Source organism: Pituophis catenifer, unplaced genomic scaffold (genome assembly GCF_029215685.1).
Source record: "Pituophis catenifer annectens isolate HBS135680 unplaced genomic scaffold, rPitCat1.0.hap2 SCAF_1, whole genome shotgun sequence".
NCBI lineage: Eukaryota > Metazoa > Chordata > Lepidosauria > Squamata > Colubridae > Pituophis > Pituophis catenifer.
Genome location: NW_027256881.1, coordinates 300383258 through 300405075, shown reverse-complemented (window position 1 = coordinate 300405075; position 21818 = coordinate 300383258). Strand labels below are relative to the sequence as shown.

Sequence of the window (21818 nt, the reverse complement as noted above, 5' to 3'; positions counted from 1 at the left end):
CCTGATGTTGATGTTGACTCTCAATGATGCATAGATTTTCACCAGGATAATCTCTCCCTAACTTGTTCTGCCAATGGTGCACCCATCACCACTGTGAGTTTATCCACCTTGCTGCTAGTCTTCTTCTCTTTCCTTCTACCTTTCCCAGCACTACAGCTTTCTTCAGAGAAGGCTGGGTCTTCACATAACATGTGCAAAGTAAGATAATTTCTGCCTTGAGTGTGAACTTTACATTGATTTCTTCAATGATCAATGTGTTTTTTTTTTCTTGGTTGTCCATGGTAATGAAACAGAAGAGATTAAGAAATCTCTGTCTAGATTTTAGCATATTCCTCTATATTGGCCATAATGATAGCCTGGTGTTTCAAACTGCTTTCTAGAACATCAGACTAGTGGATTCTTCTCTTCCCTTACCCACTCATTCCTGCAAGGAAAATTTGCTCTCCTTTCTTTGGATTGAGGTTGAAAGAAATGTACTTGGGACAGATAGCCACAGAGACGACCTTGCTTGGAGAACAGTTGCTATGCAGCAACAGTTAAAAAACCAAAAACATATTTTAAGCCGAGGAAACAAGAAAGCATGAAAAATAAACTCAAATTAGCTCCATCATAACTGTGTTAAGAAGCAGGAGGGAAAATACAGTCCAGTTTTCAAGAATTAGCTTCCATAGACTATAACAATAAAGAATTCCAGTCAAGAGTTGTTTCCTGGCCTGCACTACTTTGAAGAGCTGATATTTCCATTAATAGGCCTTTTACATGAGTCCCCCTCTCCCGACTCCCTTTTGCTTTTGACATTTTCGTATTTGGTGCAATCAGTGAACCATTAAAAGAAGAGGAAAAAGCCACAGCATTATTATTCTTCCTCTATTTAAGCTAGAAGGCGACAATAAAGAACTCCTTTATTTTTTTCATTCTAGTTTAAAAGAAGAAAGAAAAAAAAAAGAAAGCTTCCCATTTCCTTGATTTGGCAGACCTGTTAAAAAATCCTAGCCTTTCTCCGTTGCACTGAGTGACTATAGCAACTTAAAAAATGTGTTTCATTGGTCCACTAGCAAAGTGTGAAACAAAGAAAATCAAGCAAACAGATTCATTGATGATGGTCCCTTTAGAAGAAAGCAGGCAGCCCACAACAAAATATTCATAAACGGCAGTGATCAGTAACTGGAGGACAGGAGATATTCTTGCTATGGTGAATAATAGACAATTGTGTAATTACATAATTAACACTATTATATAACTACTTGTTATATAATAGTGTTACTTTTAAGTACAAATTAAAAAATACTATTTTTGGTGTATAGGGCAGATAGGGCAGGCAGAGGTTGCCTTTTCAATAGGCTGCAGGCTGATATAAGATAGCATTGAATATGGCTGACCTTAACAAACTGTACTCGAGATATGGCAACCTAGACCTATGGATCAGCCCTAAGACTATAGTTCTCTGACCATTGGGTAGCATTGCAGAAACTTTCAACCCAGTTTTCCCTTTTGCAATCAAAGTTAGAGCCTCAAGATAATAGAGGCAATTCCAATATAGATTGTCCTCTCCTGGCATCTTGCTACAACTGTAACTAGTTTTGTCTAAATCAGTGGTGGGTTCCTCCCGGTTCGGTCTGGTTCGGCCGAGCCGGTAGCGGTGACGATATGTCGTCACTGAACCGGTTCTCCCCCCCTCCCCCCCCACGTTATTCTTACCTTTTATTTGGTCCCACCCCCAATCTATTGCTACCTCCTGTGTCCCAGCTGATGACTAGAGGGAAAAAAATTGTTTAAACTCTTGCCGCGGGGCTTCAAAGGGCCGTCCTACAGTTGATCAGTGTTAAAAGCAAACAAATGAGTCGAGTCGTAAGTGCGAGGACTGGTCGTAAGTGCGAGGACCTTCCAGAAATGACTCTGACCAACTGGCCATGTCCACCTAGTCACATGACCTCCAAGCCACACCCACAAAATAAGCCACGCCCACAGAACCGGTAGTAAAAAAATTTAGAACCCACCCCTGGTCTAAATCCTAACCTGATAAAGTTAGCTGGTGTTGGTTGAGTAAGGGGTGGATTAAAAAGAGTAGATCTGATCAATCCAAAGCTTCACACATGGCCCTAAACCACAGAAAGATTTAGATCAGTGAATGCTGCTTCCCCGCCCCCCCCCCCCCCAAATCTTACCACATTCATCTGTCTTTGGGACTAGTGGAGCTCATATATGTCAAAAGAAACCAATCTTGAGCCATCCTAAAATTTGGTTTCTTTGGTTATGATTAAACTTTAATTACATGTTTTTGAAATTAAAAACTAAAGAAGAATGGCAGAAAAATTTCATTGTACTATAAACATGTGCAGGTGATATGTCCAATAATGATTGCTTGCTTGATTGATTTAGCTGGTGGCATATCATACATGGACTAACAATATATATTAACATTTCATCTGGATTGTTTTATTATTATTTATTTAAAGTTTATTGTTCATTGTACCTATATACACAGTATACCCATACAATGAAATTCATATAACACCCAGAGACCAAGCCCAACACACATCACAATCATCAGACACACCCCTACCCACCAAAAATGTTAGTAAAACACAATAAAATATAAATGTTAAAAAGAAGTATGTTTGGGACTTCCGGTGGCACCGTAGGCGCCGAAGACGCTCCTTTTGTGAGCGCCAGCCCTGCGATTTCGTAAAGCCACTAGAACAGCGCAAAACAGCTGTCTAGCGGCTTGAAAACTTTCTCCCCGGGAAAAGGGAAGGAAGAGAGCAGACGGGTGCAGGTAGAGCTCCCCAAGAAGCCCCAGGAACAGTTCTGGGGCTCGAAGGGTGAGAGCTCCCTGGAAGCCCGACAGAGCTCTGGATCCGGGACGTTTCTGCTTTAAGCAGAAGAAGACACCGCGACCACCCCTGCAAACAATGCTTGGAATAAAACATCATTCAGAAGCAGGCTGAGCAAACTCAGGAGAGATCAGATTTGCAAGTACTAAACTTTAACTCCAAATGTGTATTACTTCCTTCTGATTTACTAAGGGGAGAAAGTGAAACCAAGATGGCGATTGAGCTTTAATGGGGCATGAAAGTGAAAGTTAAAAAGGAAAGTTTTGTTTAGTGCTGGCAGCCCCGGTCTAAAATTAGAGGTTTTTGCTTAGAAAGAAAGAAGATTAAAAGTTAAAAAGACTATAACAGTGGGGTTTTTTTGTTTGTTTTTTTTAAAGGATTGATATCATTTAAAGACTGGAAATTTCTGGATTTGGTGGATTTGTTGTTCTGGTTGCTGAATAAATTTAAATTGGAAACTAAAAATGGCTTCAAAACAAATAAAGACTATTGTTCCTAAAAGTGCTGGGAGCTCACCAGCTCAAACGTCCAAATTGCAATCTCTCTCTGTTCCAATGGAACCACCAATATTAACACTTGAAATGTTGCAGGAAGCCCTTAAAACACAAGCCTCTGTTATAGAAAAAAAATTACTTCGGTGTTTGAGGATAAAATTTGAGATGTTGCTGAGGAGACAGCTCAAATTAAAGAGTTTATTCAAAAACGTAATCAGGAAATTAGAGAAGATATTATCATGGCAGTCCAAGGTCTGGCAGGCCATATTGAGGCAATATATGAAAAAGTGGAAGAAATTAAACAGGCTAATGAGAATTTGGAGGCAAACAAGAAATGAAACTGCATCCATGCTAAATGACAGAGAAAAGTCATGCTAGCTGGCATCTTTATTATCTTAAATCACAGGAACAATGTATGCAGCGCTGATTCATTGGTTTGCATTGGGGATGTGAAAGAATTTGAAAGAGTTATGTAGATCATCAAAAATTATCCCTTCCTTCTAATCCATGTAGGGATTAGAAAATGGTATTCCAACAACTACAAATATCTCACTATGGATTTAAACTTCTAAGGAAACAAATATGCTAAAAAAAACCTTGTCTCAACTGGAACCCTCAAGTGAATTAGAAAGGAGGAAAAAAAATTGAATATAAATATATGACTTCAGAAATGTGTTCATAGGACAATTTGATTTTTGGGATCCTGGTCCAAGTTATGTGGTTGATTGACTACTAGCAAGAGATGGGTTCTCAGATAGGAAATATGGATTAAGCCAAAGCATAGCAAACTGAATAATTACATAATTATTAATATAATTGGAATTTCTGCTCTACCTCTCAATATGCATGCATTTTGTTTTCTGCCCTTCTGCCCCAGACTTCTTTTATTTTTGAATTATCTATTTTTTTTCTAGTGTACTGTCTGTTCATTAGTTTCACTGTGAAGCCCAGATATCATTTTTCCACAGCATATTTTTGAAAGACAGAAATGGCATTTGAGTGTATTATCTTAACCAAGATCAGTTGGTAAAACTGTTTAGGACCATGCACCTCCTTGTTGTTATGTAATTCTGCCAAGCTAATAGATAAATTTAACCATGTTTCTATACAACATAACTGGCACACAAAGAAAGAAAAAGCCCTGGCACAATGTTTTATAAGGACAAAACAGAATCCTTAGATCTTTAATGCAATCAGTGGGCATTCTTCCCTTGAATGCCTTGCGTTCTGAAGTACTCCTTCTACTAGACTGCCTCTATAACTCCAAAGCCACAGGACTCCATGAAATTGGAGCATTGCAAACAAGAAATGGAAAACAAAAAGAATGTTGCAAATTTATTACATTTATTCATGAGAATATTTTCCAATCCAGTAAATAGAAACTATCCCCTTTTTAAAACAAATAAGCAGAATGACTTGATATCTGAAAATATTTGTTCCTGACCAAATACAGAAAACTGTTTCATAGAACTAGTTTGCTTCCTTGAAACTCGTTACAAAGAGAGTTACCTAAGCAGTGCAGGAGGAGAACGTGTTTGAGGTACTACCATGTTACCACAATGGGTTCAATTCCGTATTAAAAAAAAGGCTTACACCATTTTCTTCCCTATTGCAGCACCACTTCCACTATGTTGATGGTTCCTGCCCCTTCATTTGTCTTTCTCGTTTCACCAATCTGAACTGTTGCCTAAACAGAAACAGCAACACAAGAATTGATTCCTGGGTCACTGCCTTTTCATTGTTCCGCAGATCATTGAAGACCCAGACCCAGCCGCCTCCATCCTTCTGACAGAGACTCTCCAGCTACCTTTGACAGCCTCAAAGGGTTCGTAAGCCAATAGGCAAAGGGAGAAGACCATCCCAGGCTGCACTGTCCTATGTGCAGTAAATCTGCAGCTCTTCCAACTAGCCATTCTCCTTAGTTCAAGAATAAATCTATATGTACCACCTGATTTTTATTTCTTTTGGGGAATGGAGTCCTTTTTTTATTTTTGCTTTTTCTTAAATATCCTAGACCAGCCAAGTAGCACATTCATTCTACTCAGAATAGGTATATAACAAGGAGTGGTTTGACAAGTCTTAATCCTAATCAGTTTCTCAACTTCAGCAACTTTAAGATATGTAAACACTCAGCATCTGACTGGGGAATTCTGGGAGTTTGAAGTTCATATAACTTAAAGTGACTAAAATTAGAAAGCAATGCTATAAACTAGAGTGAAATAATTTTATTTTGTTTTTGTTTTGAAAGCTGTTTTCTTAACAGAAAACCACTACTTAGATTGATAATCACATTTCATAGTGAAAGAGAGACATATATATAGTATGTTTTCTGTATGCACCAGGAATTCTACAGCACCAAACCTATTTGCAAAGCAACAACAATATATAAATTATTTTTTTCTAACAACAATGGTCTAATTTTTTCCTCTCTGGGTCCATTAGCCTTGCCACTAGATGCTCTGTAAGGTCAATACCAATTCACATCCTCTTAAAAGTTTCACACAATTTTGTGAAATAATAATATTTTCAATGATCCATTATTATCTTAGTCAAGCCATTTTTAGTCAGGGTTTTTTATGTTTAGGAACTGCAAAACCTCTTGAATATGTAAAGAGCACATTTATAATTTTTTTATAATAATATTTTTCTATTGCCCAATATTTCCCCTTTACTTTGTTTTCTTTTCTTTTTCTTGTTCCCCATTTTATTCACTTAAGATAGTAGTGGATAATAAAATGACATCACAAATAAACATTGGGAACTTTTTAAAATCAAAATTATGTTGGCTTCTTGGTTTTATTCCTCTTGAAACCTGCAAGGAACTTCATATTCAGAGTGTTTTAATCTTCATGTGCAAAAGAATAAGAATATGAACTAATTTCAAAAATATTAAATTAGAGATTTATTGAGATGAACATTTTCATGCTTCTGTTAATGTGCTGTGTTAGATAAATTTGTTCAGAAGCAGTGTATGCCATGGAATAACAATTTAGAAAATGAATACTTTTATATCCTGCATTTTGGCTTCCCAAAGGCAGAGAGAAACAAGATGGACTTGATCTGATTCTGCAAGGCAAGAACAGTCTGGTTCTTACATCACCCTAAGGCATTCTATTATATTTCTTTATTAACTTGACATATGTTTACCCTTTCTTTTCTTCAAGAGCTCAAGAGGATTTATGTGCAGGACTTCCATCACTTTTTCTCCTACAGCAAGAAATCTATGAAATAGGTTGAACTAAGATAGAAAATGGCCAATTCAAAAGCATTGCGTGAATTTCCATGCCTCAGAGTGAACTTGCATTGAGCATTCCCACATTCTAATCCAACACCTAAACCATTATGCTATACTGGTGCTAGACTACTGAATAATGTACTATTGATTTGGTGTGTGCAACATGCAGATTATATATTACATATGTGTAACTCAATTATTTTGTTTGTTAGGAGCCCTGGGGGTGCAGTGGTTAAAGTGCAGTATTGCAGGCTAACTCACTGCTCACTGCCAGCAGTTTGATCCTGACAGTGTCAAGGTTACTCAGGCTTCCATCCTTCTGAGGGCGGTAAAATGAAGACCCAGATTGTTGGGGGCAATATGCTGACTCTGTAAACCGCTTAGAGAGAGCTGTAAACACTATGAAGCCTTATATAAGTCTAAGTGCTATTGCTATTAGTATTACATGGAGATTGAAATGTGTCACTTTAACACTATTGGATAGGATCTAAGTTAAGACTAGATTTTAATTCAATTACAAAATCTGTTTTTAAAATTCTGCCATCTGCTAAATTACAGATGAGCAGTTAATAAATTCAAATAAATAAAATAAATAAAAATGAAATAAATCTTTCAATATAAGTTCAATATAAAAATCTAATATCTGAAGATACATCTGAACATTAACTACAACATACCTTCCTCCACTGGGATTCTGCGAATATCATTGTTACCCAGGAAATTATGTTAACTGAAAAAACAGACTGGTCAGTAAGGATTCAAAAGATATTATAGTTAAAGGTCAAGGATTCAGAACATTAAAATCCATGTTATGAAAAGGCATAGAAATACTATAGACCTAGAAACAAAGTCTTACAATTTTTCTTCTTTACTTTTCACATTACCACTGTCAGGTATGTTGCCTCATCTCACAGTGGTAACCTTGATATCAATGAAAGATTTCATCCCAGTATTTCTTTTTTACATTTTTCCTTTGATAATGCATTATTTCCATTTATATTTATAACTCTTTTATTTTATATTCAGTCATACATATAATATTAAGTCAGAGGTACAGATCCTGAGGGTTCATGTAGTCAAATATTTTTCAAAGTTGCTCTTAAATTTATAATATTTATAATGACACAATGGGAAATGCTATATATACCATGTTCCCCTGAAAATAAAACCCTGACTTATATTTTTTTGAACCCTGAAATAAGAGCTTGGCCTTATTGCCATGCGCTCAGAAGCCCGCTTGGCCTTATTATCAGGGGATGTCTTATTTTGGGGAAAACAGGGTGTGTATGTATGTGTGTGTGTATTCTTCTTCTTCTTGTGCCATATCAGTCATCGGATGTCGGTGATCATATTGGTGATCCTATTTTTATCAGCAGCTGCACAAAAAAGTGCTGCTGAGTTTTGTCCAAACAAGTCCCTTGAAGAAGATTATGTTCTTCTTCTGCCTGGACCTCATTTGCCTTCAATCTTTCCTTGGAGGATTAAGTGAAGTATGCCAGTGGTGGGTTGCTACCAGTTCGCCCTGGATCGGGCGAACCGATAGCGGTGGCGGCAGGAGGCTCCGCCCACCCGCCTGGATGCTTCTGTGCATGTGCAGAAGTGTTGCACGCACACACGTGCCCACAAGCGAACTGGTAGCGACGGGTTTTGAAACCCACCCCTGAAGTATGCCATATTTTTCCGGGTGTCGCATCACACACACACACACACACACACACACACACACACACACATACACGTATGTGTAATTATCTACAGCAAAACAAGTAGTGATTGGGTAATTATTGTCATCAATTCCTCTCTTTTTTCCCTCTTCTCATTTAAACTAAAACTTAGTTAGACTTCAAAGAAGCAGACAAGGAGGATAAAAATCAATCAAACAATAAAATACAATTTTACTCTCATTACATCCTGCTTAGTTATCCATGTCTACATCTATTTAACATCAAAAGGCTCTTTTGATTCGGATGCACATTAAAAGGCATTGGCAATCATTTCTTAAAAGCCTGCTGTTACTTGAAAATAGTGCAAAAAGCACTGCAAGTACAAATAAATGAATTTAGTGAGGTAACTCTGATTCCTGATTTGATTATCCCAAAGGTGCTTTTTCAAGAGGTAACTGGACTTTCTGGTTTATTTTTTTCTTTGAAGACGTTTTGCTTCTCATCCAAGAAGCTTCTTCAGCTCTGACTGCACGGTGAGGAATGGAAGGATTTATACTCCTTGCAGAGTGTAGGTAGTGGTCAGGCAGAAGTCCAGCATGGTGTAGGTGTGGTCTGGGCTGAGATTGGTTCTGTCATCTAATGTGCTGTCTTGTAGCAGTCATTTCTTCACTACCGTGACTCTGCCTGACCACTATCTATTTTAAATATGATGATTTCTACAGACAAAAACACAGCTGCACTATGGGTTCACCTGTGTCCCCCATTGTGGCCAATCTCTACATGGAAAAGATAGAAACCAAAGACCTAGACTCCTTCACAGGAATTCCATCCACTCACTTGTATAGGTATGTGGACGATAGTTGGGTCAAGTTCAAAACCCAGGAATTTGAAGCATTCACCTAACCATCCAGTCAGAGTTGAAGAAGCTTCTTGGATAAGAAGCAAAACAGTTTCAAAGGAGAACAAAACAAAACAGAAAGTCCAGTTGCCTTTTGAAAAAACACTTTTGGAACAACCATGACTTGGATGAACTGAAAATCACCATAGGCATTCCTGATCTGATGAAAAGACAATATAAGAACATTAACCCTTTCCTCAGAACATTCTGTTTTTCAGACAGGAATTATCATCATTAAAGAGTCATACAGTACTTCTGAATCCTGACTCCAGTAATGTATTTCCTTATTTGCATCCATTCTAGATTTAGATTTAGGGGAATCATTGTCACCGAATATGATGCAAAAAAAAATCAAGCAGCTAATCCAAGCAAAGGTGAATGTTGTCTTTCTGCTATCAGTTCTGATGTTTCTAAACAGTGTTCTTTTGCATCCATTCTCCATTTTTGACAAAAGGTTTAGCTCATCTATCAGAATTTTTAAGGGGTGACTAGATATCTTCATATAGGGAGCGAGAGAAAAGAAAATCAATGTTGAGGTTCAATGTGAAATCATTCCACTTTTGCCGAGATGAAAAGAAAATAATTATGAAGTCTTGGGCCCACTGCCTCTTCCTAGTCAGAATGGACTGGATTAAGATGAAGCACTAAAATGAAATAAACTCATTTCATAGATAGAATTTCCACGGTCAATATGGTAATTTGAAATATTGGAAATAACCTCTGTATGACTAATCAATCTACTGCTTCCCAGATATATTACTATTGAGGCATTTTATTGCATCAGTGCCAGTAGCAAGAGAAAGGGGAAAGTCAAAAACTGTTGTGCTCTGGACAAGAGCAACTAAAATGAGATTCTTGAAATTCTATAATCTAAGTGAGATTGGCAGCCATTAGTTGGGAGAAAACAGTAGAGCATTACAGTAGAAACAGGAAGGGCCTAAGAATGAGCTAATCCAAGGCCAAGTGGAACCCCTTTGTTCCTTTTTAGGTCTCTCTACATTGGCTACCTAATGAGAAGGAATGACTCACTGGAGAAGAGCCTAATGCTGAGAACAATTGAGGGCAAAAGAAGAATGGGACAAGAGAGAATGAGGTGGCTAGATAGAGTCACTGAAGCAGTTGGCGAAAACTTAAATGGACTTTGGGGGATGGTAGAGGACAGGAAGGCCTGGAGGAACGTTGTCCATGGGGTTGCGATGGGTCGGCCACAACTTCGCGACTAACAACAACACATTATGGTCACATCCTTCCCAGCAGAACATGGCCAGGGGAGAAAAATTCACATGGAGTTTAATCAGATTTAATGACAAGAAATAAGATAGTAGGATATGCAATTTTGGAAACCAAGTAAGCATTCTCAACTTTTCACATTTAAGAGTGAATACATTAAGGTATAGTCTTTGGGAGTTAACCGAATTCTTACAGAGAATTAAAACTGTAGAGGTAACTCTTCTTTTCCAGATACTTGAATATTCACCTATTCTATGTTAGTGATGTTTTAAAATACTTCTTTGTTATGAGCTTCAGTAATTTCTCTTACAATCTCCTTAATTCATTTACCATTCATTTCCTTTTAGAAGCATCTCTGTGTTATGTGTTTGTTTGTGTATGTTTGTATGTATGCATATGCAATACATATATATGTATGTGTGTATATATATTCTATGTTTGTGTATGTATCTTTCTCTACACAAACACACACACACACACACACACACACACACACACACACACATCCATCATGGTCTCACTAGTTTGCAAGATTGGCAGGTAATTTCCTTGTGGAAACCAGATTAAAGTTTATTGTTAGCCTTTCCTGAATACAGTTTACTGACTGCTGAGTTCCAAAAAACTTGTTTAAGCAATCCAGTAGACCAGAAGAGATGTTCAGCATTCAAGATTATCTCATATAATTGGCAGAAGTAAATCTGGATTTATTTTAAAGTGTATATTCAATAGAAGGCATGCCTATATTTGCAATATGCACTGTTAGCATCTACTCTTTTCATTCATAAATTTATGTTTAACATACCTTAAATGACTTTCACATCTATATCCATAAAGGATAACAACAGGCCCTGTTAAAACTCAACTATTTATACAAATATTGCCAGTTGTTATTGGATTTAAAGCTTGAAATCTTCCCTTTGTTGCATTTTTTCATAGTTTCCCCATTTTCATTTATAATTTTTCAGTATGGAGAATTTTTTTCTAGTTTATTATGGATTAGCAAAACAATGTTTGAACAAAGTAACTATCGGAGCTTTTCTATCAGAAAATTTACAACTGGGGCTTTGAAAAGAGATGCTATGTGTACTTATATGAGTATATGACAGGAGTTCTTTCTGAGACAAGGTCATCACATAGATTAGGAGTAAAGCAGACAAGTACTAACTATCCCAAACTCCTGGCTGGTTGTTGTTGTTGGTAATGGTGGTGGTTTTGATTCTGACGGGCAGTCTTATGATTACTTTTGGTCTGTGTTTCTCAGCTCTGAAAGGGCAACTGAATTATCAGATTTAATGACCTTTCTGCTTGCCTTATCAGCTCTCCATTAAGCTTAGGCAGAAATGTTTCTCGTGGTCTGCTGGTTTAGCTGATGGAAAATGATGAGAAAACGATATGCTGGGACATTTGTGATGAAAATACACCCTTTGCAGAAATGAGTAGCACTTGCTACTCATGCTGAAAAGAAGAATAGCAGCCCAATCCAGGCGTTACTAATCACTGGAATTTGAAGGAAATGAAAAACAATGATTTTCCCTATTAATCTATGCAATTTATTTAGAAAGTAAACCAAATCTAAGTTTATTTCTATTGGATATTAATAGTATCTCCCTTGACAAATAGCTTACATTTCAGCTACATAAATACATAAAGTTAAAGAAAGATAACACAGGTCTACAAATTTTGAGAAATTATTGACCTCCAAGAGGACAATAATTGTTAAATGTATTAATTTTACATATTTTGATTAGATGAATTAGAAAACAGGTGATAAAGGTGCTGGTTGGCTAAAGTTTTCAAGATATTTCACAATAAAGACTTATACACAGGTGAGTATATTTGCCTACAAGGGAGGGAGTTGTTTAATGATCATGATGCTTTGCAGTCTCTCGACAAAGTACGGTAGAACAATGAAAATGGCAACATATGGAAGTGTATAAATTTATCTTCACTTTGAGAACAGCAAGGCAGATGATTATGAAAAACATGTGGAAAATTTGCTTAGGTACTATAAAGCACTTGGTGCAAACATGTTACTGAAAATTCACTTCTTACACTCGCATTTAGACTATTTCCCTTTGAACTGTGGGGCATGAGTGATGAGCATGGGGAGAGATTCCACCAGCATATTGCAGGCATGAAGAAAAGATATCAAGGGAAGTGGAGTCCATCCATACTTGCCAATTACTGCTGGAATCTCCCCAGGGATGATTCTATTACAGTTCACAAGAGAAAAGCCAAAAAAGTGCAGTTTAGAATACCAAATAAAGATGGAAGCTTGTTGTATAATCTGATGTTAGAGTTTGTCAGTTTTTCATGCAAAAAGCATGAAAATGTTACATGAATAAATTAATGGAAAGTTATGTTATTGGTATCAATGAAAAGATAACATTTATAATTATTGGTGTGGCACCATTCTCATTGCTATATCACATTTTGCAGAAAAGGTATGGAGCATAATCACACATGTAATTTTGAATTATTTTGATGCAATTTTGACCTGAAGCTGTATCTTGGAAACTGGAGCCAATTACTACTCAGGACTTAATTTTCCTTTATTAGTGACCCAATTCTGGTAAAATTAAGCTACTTTCATTTCAGAGGCTTTCTTCTGAAAAAAGAAAGACCAGTGTAATAGATGATATTTCTTTAATTATGCTTTAAAATAAGTGGGGAGTTAGTGTTTCTCAGATGTTACTTAAGTCTTCCTCACAGTCATGTTAATTTCTATGCATTTCTTCAATCAACAGGAAATCGAGTCCTAAATCTTGACTTTTAATTTGGCAGTGGAAAGAAGCTAGTGAATTACACAGGAAGTTGATTTAAGCCAGGAAAAAGAAACAGCATCTTCCTACAAGTGTTGCTAGTTGTGTCACAAATAAGGGCATTACAGATTTTCTGCTAGTTATACAGTTTATTGCATGGAGAAGAAGGTGCCATTTCTGCATCATGTTGTGTGCTTCACGGGTTTGCTTGCTATAGTCATTCACTGCCAAAACCAATTTTAAAATTTAAAATGTTACATTAATTGAATTCCCAATAAGCCCTGTAAAACAACACACAAAGGAAGATTTCGCAAATGCCTAAAGTTTGTTCTCTTACATTCATAGCCCAAACATTCTCAATGATAAAATAAATATTAATGTACTTTAGACTCAGCCTTTTGTTCTTTCCTAGTTATAGGAATTCTGGCTCTCCAGTAGGCTTCCAGATGCAATTGAAGGTACTGTTTGTCACTAATAAAACTTTCATGGCAAAGCTATTTGTGGAATTGCTTTTCTCCCATTGTTTTTGCTCACTTCACCATATCTAGCAGAGAGGGCATGCTTTGGGTCCCTTCCAACAAACAGTGTCATCTGGTTGGACCCCGGAGTCATGCTTTCTCTAGGGCAGTGCCTGCCTTCTGTAACAGCATCCCTCTGGAGATGCAGATGGCCCAGACCCTATTAGCTTTTTGTAACACTCTGAAGGTCTGGCTGCTTCCCAAGGAATTTGGGCCGGGTTAAACAAGCTCTGTTGTGGATGGGATTTTAGGTCTGAAACATATTGTTTGCCTTGGGCATTATGTGTTATTGTTTATAATTGTTGGAGATTTTTTTCAATTTTATCTGCCACTCAGAGTCACTTCTGTGACATGGGAAACCATATAAATTATCTAAATAAATAAATAAGGGTTCTTCTATTGAAAATTCTTAAACAAATTCAAAGGTTATTTTTTCCACATTTAATGTCCGATTGCTTCAGTTTGCCTTTATAATACATTTCAAACTTTTAGCCATCTTTTTAGAGTTTCCATGATCTTTCCCTCAAATTTTATGTAGTATTCAAAACAGCATCTAACAAAAATGCATACTGAAATAGGGTTTCAACCTGGCTACTATTTAGAAACCAAGTGGCGGGCAGGGGAATCATTCTGTTTAGCAATCATCTACATTCAGTACCACATAGCTTCCCCCTTGCATCCCTTGAACAGAAAAGTAAAAAGGAACTGGGATTTTTTTATAGCTTTGGGTTATCTAAAAATCAAGGATTTTTCATACAACCAGTATCTCAGTTTTGGGAGATTTAGTGTATATCATTGTTAAATACCAAATCACTATAAGGGAAAGAAAAATTACGTTAAGAAAGGGAAACATTGGATAAATTGTGCAATTGCATTATATATTATTTCGCAGAGGGACATAGAGTAGTGCTTCTGACTCACATGCTTTCAAGATTTTCCAGGTATCAACTGGAAAGATATTGTTGTTAATTGTCAAAACAATGAAATGCTCTGAAATGATGTTGAAATAATAGACTCAACCCTACTATGCAGTTATTATTCACACAGACACTATAATTAGTAAGCTGCACAGACGTTCTGCTAAAGGATTGGTCATACCTCAAAGCATCATGATATACATTTAAATATAGAAGACATCAATCTTTCCCGTGGAAACTGCCCAGAACTACTCTCAAAAACAGTTGAAAAGTCCATTTGCTTCATTCTCTTCAGTTCCGTATCAACAGCTCAGGCTTGGAAAACATATTTCAAAGAGATGTAACTAGGAATTTAATATGATATCCATGCAGCAGACTGTCAAGAATAATTGTTGGTTATATCCTTAGATGATGGCAGTGAAATACAGTGCTTCAAGGGCTTTCTACCATTCAGAAGAATCCCTAGCTTGACCAGGTCATTATATGAAAACTAATATCTCATATTTAGTTGTCTCTCTTATAAACCCCACTTATTTTATCGCAGTAATGGAGAACTTTGGGGGATAAAGGTGCCAAAAACGCAGAAAATGCCTAACCTGACTCTGCTGAAGTGTCATCTCCTCCCACCCCCTCCAGCCACAACAAAAAAGAAACAATTCTTATTTCCCAAATGAAGGTAAATATACATGTCCCAGGATAATGTTGTGAGATCCAAACTGGATCAGTCACTGGGACCAGAGGTTTAGTCTTCCAAGCTTTTGGACTTGGAAGGGACCTTGGAGGTCTTCTAGTCCAACCCCCTGCTTTGGCAGGAAACTCTACACTACTTCAGACAAATGGTTATCCAATCTCTTCTTAAAAACTTCCAGTGTTGGAGCATTCACAACCTCTGGAGGCAAGTTGTCTCACTGGTTAATTGTTCTAACTGTCAGGAAATTTCTCCTTAGTTCTAGCTTGCATCTCTCCTTGATTAGTTTCTACCCATTGCTTCTTGTCCTGCCCTCAGGTGCTTTGGAGAATAGTTTGACTCCCTCTTCTTTGTGGCAGACCCTGAGATATTGGAACACTGTTATCATGTCACCCCTCCTCCTTCTTTTCATTAAACTAGACATAGCCAGTTCCAGCAACCGTTCTTTATATGTTTTATCTTCCAGTCCCCTAATCGTCTTTGTTGCTCTTCTCTGCACTCTTTTTAGGTGCAGAGAGTATCCTTTCTAGGATCTGCTGCACGTTGCTTACCTTCATATAACTATGATCAAGTACAAACAATCAAGACAAGATGCCAGACCATTTTTTAAAAAAATAAAATAAAAAATGATCTTTTAGAAGACAGGAAGCCAGAGGGCCAGTAAAGAAGAATTGACCAAAAGAAAAAGAAATCTTGTGTTTCTTGTGAATAGACCTCATGTCCCCATCACTTGAACCCTTAATCCTGATCTTAGGACATAATTGGTTGGTAATCAGAGTAGGTGGAATATACTATAAAATACACTGAACTCTGCAATTACCATTAGCCTTTGAATTGATAATAAACATCTTTAAGATATGAAAGGATTGTTCATTTATTAAAATTATTCCCAGATGATCTCTAGTCTGGAGATGCATGCTCAAAATGTGGATGCTCCTAAAGAGATCTTTATCCATTTTTTGGGTACAGCCAGCAATTAAAGGAGTTTGTCCTATTAGCCATAAGATACAAAGCAAGAGCTATAGAATTAATTCCATGCAGTAAATAATTTGGTAGCACAACTTATTGCCCTGTAATTTTATAGCTTCTAAGTTTATTGGATACATAATTGGCAGATGTGTGTTCTCATTAAAGAGCTTTTAAGAGATGCTGCAGTAAAGGTACTTGGCAGATAATAAAGCGGAAACTAAAGACCTTTGTTTACTATCACATAACCAATAACAGATGCATTGTCCTTTATAAGCAGTATTCAGCAAAGAAGATAATGAAGAACGATTGGTGCCAAAAAAACACTGGGTATGTTACTACTAATTTAAAATTTGTTGTACAAATCCACTGCACCAAATAGACTAAAGAATTAGCTGGCAAACTGTAAGTGTGGAGATCCATGGTTAGCCCATGGCAACAAAATAGCACCTGCTAGAAATTTATGCCCCAGTAACGTTGGTAATCTTCAAGGTAAAATCAGATTCTTTGCCTATTCTGATGAATTATTATAGTCCTAATAAATTTATCTATTGGTCAACTGATGGTTACATTGATATTATTGTAATACTGTGTTTACTTAACTAAAACCATATCAGATGACACAACAGATGGACAACTGATCTAGAAAAGCCATGCTATAGGATGACCTAGAGACAACAAATGGAAACGTTTAGGTCACACCATAACTAGAGGCTTTAAAAGAAATTATTTTGCACATGCTATTTTGGCTAAAAGTGCTGTCCTACTTGATTGCCTGCCATGTCCCATCTGCATGGTTCAAATTCCTCCTCAGAAAGGAGGAAAAAGAATCACAGTGGTGTCAGTGCGGTTTGGAATTATTTCAACACAAAATATGTTCAGTAATGGAACTGTGATGAATTCTAAAGGACATCTGGGAATTTTCCCAGTAACCTCACTGGCAGTTCTACCTAATTCCACTGTTGAGTGTTACAATTGGAAGATGACCAGAGGGCAGGATGAGATTGTCCCTGATCAGCTTTTGTCAGCCAAACCAGAAGAGTTCTGGAAGACAAATTATGAGAAACGATGTGTTGATGTCTGTTGGAGGAAGATCAAAAGTGAATTTGACCAAACAAGGATATGAACTCATATTTGAGCCTATTTTTTGGCATTCTTTGGCAGTATCACTTGGATGACAGGCAAGGAGAAGAGGGTTCTGTTCTATTCTTCCTAACCAGACAACACAACCGGACAGCACCAGAAGGAGAGGCCAGTCTCATGAACATGGGATAAGATAAGATTGTGTCCTCTTACCCCTGCTTTTTAAGAGTTACTTGAAATTGCTATAAGAGGTGATCCTTTGGTCAGGCCAGGCCAGCCAAGAGTTGCTGTGGAAAACCTTAACCAGGATGAGGTCAACTGGGATGTAAGGGGCCAAATCTTTAGGGTCCTGGATGTAGCGATATTGTTGGAGGGTGTGGTGTTTTTTTTTTTTTTGAGGGGGGGATTAGAATTAAACAAGAGATTGAACCTTCAAAAATATTTTATTATAAAATAAGCCTCAAAATAAATATTTATTTATAATGCCAAAGTTTTAGTTTGTTTTTCTTATTCCTAGGGTTTGTTCTTACTTTCTACTTACTAATTTTAGGTTGTTCTGTGCTACCCACTAGTTCAACTTTATTTACAAGTCTACAGTTTAGCTACTTATTATGGTTCTGTATATACCCGCGGCCTGCCTCTCCGAGGAGAGAGAACTGTCATTTTCTTTGTCCAGCAATGTTCCTCTTACAAACCTGAATGTAAGGAAACAGACTGAAGTTAAATTCTGCCTAAGAGGAATTGTTGGTCTGGAAATAATTTGACTTTCTGTTCCACTCATAACTCTGGATAGTCCAGGACATGGGTGTTAAAATAGTAAGTGGGAATGACCTTGGGAGACAGGGCAAAAAGATGCAGCCAGAGGAACAGTCAGATAAAAAGCAGCTAAGCAGGAACATGGGCAGGGCAAACAGCTCAGAAGCCACCACCCTAATTTTGTGTGCTATAAAGAGAACAGAGGGAGGAAAGTTCTTTCAAGATTGATGTCAGGTAAACCAGACAGCAAACACAGCCAGATGAACTAATTTTATTTTATTTTAACAGTAACAGAGTGGTAAGGGACCTTGGAGGTCATCTAGTCCAATCCCCTGCTCACGCAGGAGACCTGTACTAGGGATTTGAACCGCCGAACTGCCAACCTTTCTGATTGACAAGCTCAGTGTCTTAGCCACTGAGCCACCTAGTCATCATATCGTCAAGCTACATTAACAGAATCTTAAAAATGAGAACCCAAGAAATGTAATGTGCAAATAACTTCACCCAAAAAACTATGAACAAGTTTTAATGCCTTTTTCATCCCTTCTCTCCTTATTCAAACCCCTTTCACTCACTCATTATTCTGCATTGAATTTCATCCTTTTTATCTTCCAGACACAATTTTCCATGCTAAAATATTATTTTGCTTTTTCATTAGACCTCCTTCAGTGATGCTTTTTTCCCTCAATGGATACAGGCTGATGGCAGACTTTAGTAGGCCTTTAGCATGATATTGCTAATGATCCCACATTAGATCAGAATTTGAGTACTTCCCCTTACCACTCAGACATGAGTGCTCTCCTAGGCTGCCATTATGCCCTGTAGCTATTGGTGAATCATATCCTCATCCTTCATGTAGCACTAAATTGAACAAAAGTTGAGCCAACTCCACAATAAGCTTCATTCTGTGCCAGTTGGTTGGCATATTATTGTGAATCACTCAAAATCTCAAGATGGACAATGCATATTGGGAAATGTGGTACAGTGTTGGATTCAAAGGAACCTAGTATTACCTTGACTGTTACCTAGAAACACTATCACCTAACTTGAAAACTAGTAGGGCTGGTTTGAAACAGCAATGGCAATAGAAATTGAAACAGTGCCACAAATAGAATAATTTAGTTGTAGTACATTCAATTTCACCAGATCAGCAAGATTGGCTATGGGCCATTTTGAGTATTTGGCAGATAACCTATAATGCTGGCCCTGAATTAACATGATCATTTCAAGGAAAACAGATGTAGATGGTATATCAACTAACTCCATACATTCAGCAAAGAAAATGGCTCTGCATATTATACACTTAAAGAGGGAACAGAAAGGTACTACAAAGCAACAACAAAGGCCTGGAAAAAGATATGGTTCCTTTCTTGTTTCAAAAGGAGATGCCTTCAAAGTTCCCATTTTAAAAGACTTGCATAGAAATGAAAAACAGACATTATTTCATACTTTGATGATACAGTGAATGGAATCTTTACTACTCAGAATTTAGGTTTAGATCTCAAAATATATTTGTGCGTTTGTTTTTGTTTTATTTTATTGTTATTTTATTTATTGTTTTTACTTTAATGTAAGAATTGTGCTGGAAAAAAAGTTGGAGCCTAATGACATTTCAATCTGCTCTTTAATTCACTAGTTGCAGTTTAGATAAATTCACAGGAAGTAACCAAGGCTGAACTCCTCAAGATACTGAATGCCAAAAATGGCCAGATTCAGAGAATAAGCCTTTTGATTAAAACCTCTTTCCCTGATGATCCCATGATCAGACAGTAAGGACAGTGACAGCCAAAGGTCAGATGTGGCCCAGAGGCTGTAAAATGACCAGGTCTAACATAAAGTATCAAGAAATTAAAATGCCACCCAAACAACATTCATCTCTGGCTAAAATCTCTTTCTGAATTCTGAACTTACCCCGTTCACATGTTCTTCCCCAGTAGCCAGTGCCTGTGCAGTCGCAAATGAAGCGGTTCCAGCCATCCTTGCAGACAGCATTGTTTTTACAGGGATAACTATCACATTGTTTGGTGTTGACCTTAATGCAGGAAGACTTGACACCAGCTGCATTCTGCTGCTCGGCCAGCTGCCGGATGTTCTTGCTCCGGCCATCAATGAAGAGGTCTCGGATACAGCCCACATAACCATAGTTCAACATAGCTGTCCACAGCTCAGTAGGAAGGACAAGGCCAGCCCGATTTTCAGGCAGTCCTCCCAGGTACATGTCTCCTTCCAGATCCAAGATCTCACTCTCTCCACTTGCAGTGAAAGGTGTCCGTCTGCTGTTCACTGAAATGGTACCTGGAAGGAAAGAAAGAAGAAAGGAAAGTCAAGCAAGAGTCTAAGAGATGAAACAAATCACTTCCCTGTGTAGTTTGACTTCTGATGAAGGGTGAAAAACTTAGTATAGAAGATCAAGGACTCCTCTTTAAACAGGGGACAGAGAACATTTGCCTGAAACATGTTATTGCCTCCTAGCAGAACTGTCAAGACTGTATAGTCACTATCTTGATAAACTAGAAAATCTATGAAGTATAACAAATCTATTGCCTTGTGATGATATCAGTACTTCCCAAGGCTTTTTTAAAAAAATATATGGTTTTGAAAGCTATTATAGGTAGTCCTCATTTAGCAACTTCCTCATTTAGCAACTATTCACAGGGACAATGGTGGTGAAAAAGTAACTTTATGATCACTTCTCACACTTGTGACCTGACAGGTCAGTAAAGCAGAGGAAAGCTGGAGTAAGATCATATGCACTGCCCTTGTTTCACTTAGTGACCACTTTGCTTAGCAGCCAAGTTGCCAGACCTAATTGTGATCACTAAACAAGGACTATCTGTACTGCAATAATATGGCAGTTTGATGCAAAATTATTGGTGAATAATATGGAAGCATAGGACAAGTCCATTTTACTGTACATCTAACAGTGCATTGTTATTGCATCATCTTTCAGGGCAGGTTCTGCTGATTTGACTGAATTCCAGAGTACCAATGAGCAATTGGCCCACAAATTTAAGCCACTGAAATATGTGTGTGTATGATAAAACTGCATCCTGCAAATTCTATAAAATAAAATATTAGGAGCAGAACACATGCTTTTTTTTTTCTTTTTGCAGGAAGTCTCTACTGGACTTCTAAAAGGTACAGGTAATATAACTGAATTTATGCCAATTGGGGCTCCTCCTCTGCTTACTACATCAGCATGCTGTGAAGCAGAGAATGCCACTTTCATCTCTCTCTCTCGCTCTCTCGCTCTCTCTCTCTCCCCCCCCCTCTCCCTCTCTCCCTCCCTCCCTATCCATCCATCCACCTTTACTTTCTTCTGTCTAGGTACAACTTGTGAGAAATACTGGTTTTTACCAGTATTTGGAAAGAGGAAAGCTCAAGTGAGAAGAGCTTTCTTTCTTTACAATAAGAAAAATGTCCATTTTGGAGCTCCTGAAAACGCTAGTCCCTGCTGCTGAAAATCAGCTTCAGAGTGATTCTTGAACCACAATTTAGCCAGAAATAAAGTGAACAGAGACCACAGTGTGGAAGCACATGGATACAAAGACAAGCCAAAAATTATGCAAATACTGTGTGTGAAAGAAGTGTTTAAGAACACAAGTTGAATTCTACACTTTTACTTTCATTTGTAACATTTGGGATGCTGTTACAGTGTTCCAGTTCAAAGCCATCACCTTTGCTAAACCTGCAATATACAATCACAGACAACTGCCGTTGTCAAGCAATTCATTGGATTCTATTGTTTCACAGTTTACAAGACTTTCTATTAG

The 21818-nt window shown here is 37.5% G+C and overlaps 1 protein-coding gene across 25 annotated transcripts in view; it reads right to left on the bottom strand.

Moving 5' to 3' along the window:
• The window catches only part of NRXN3 (neurexin 3), a 1226878-nt gene that overhangs the window by 879079 nt on the left and 325981 nt on the right, over positions 1-21818 (bottom strand). For all 25 annotated transcript variants that reach the window (XM_070931446.1, XM_070931448.1, XM_070931449.1 and 22 more), the window contains one exon: positions 19957-20340. In XM_070931446.1, the coding sequence (XP_070787547.1) occupies positions 19957-20340 (384 nt within the window). The remainder of the gene's footprint in view (positions 1-19956; positions 20341-21818) is intronic.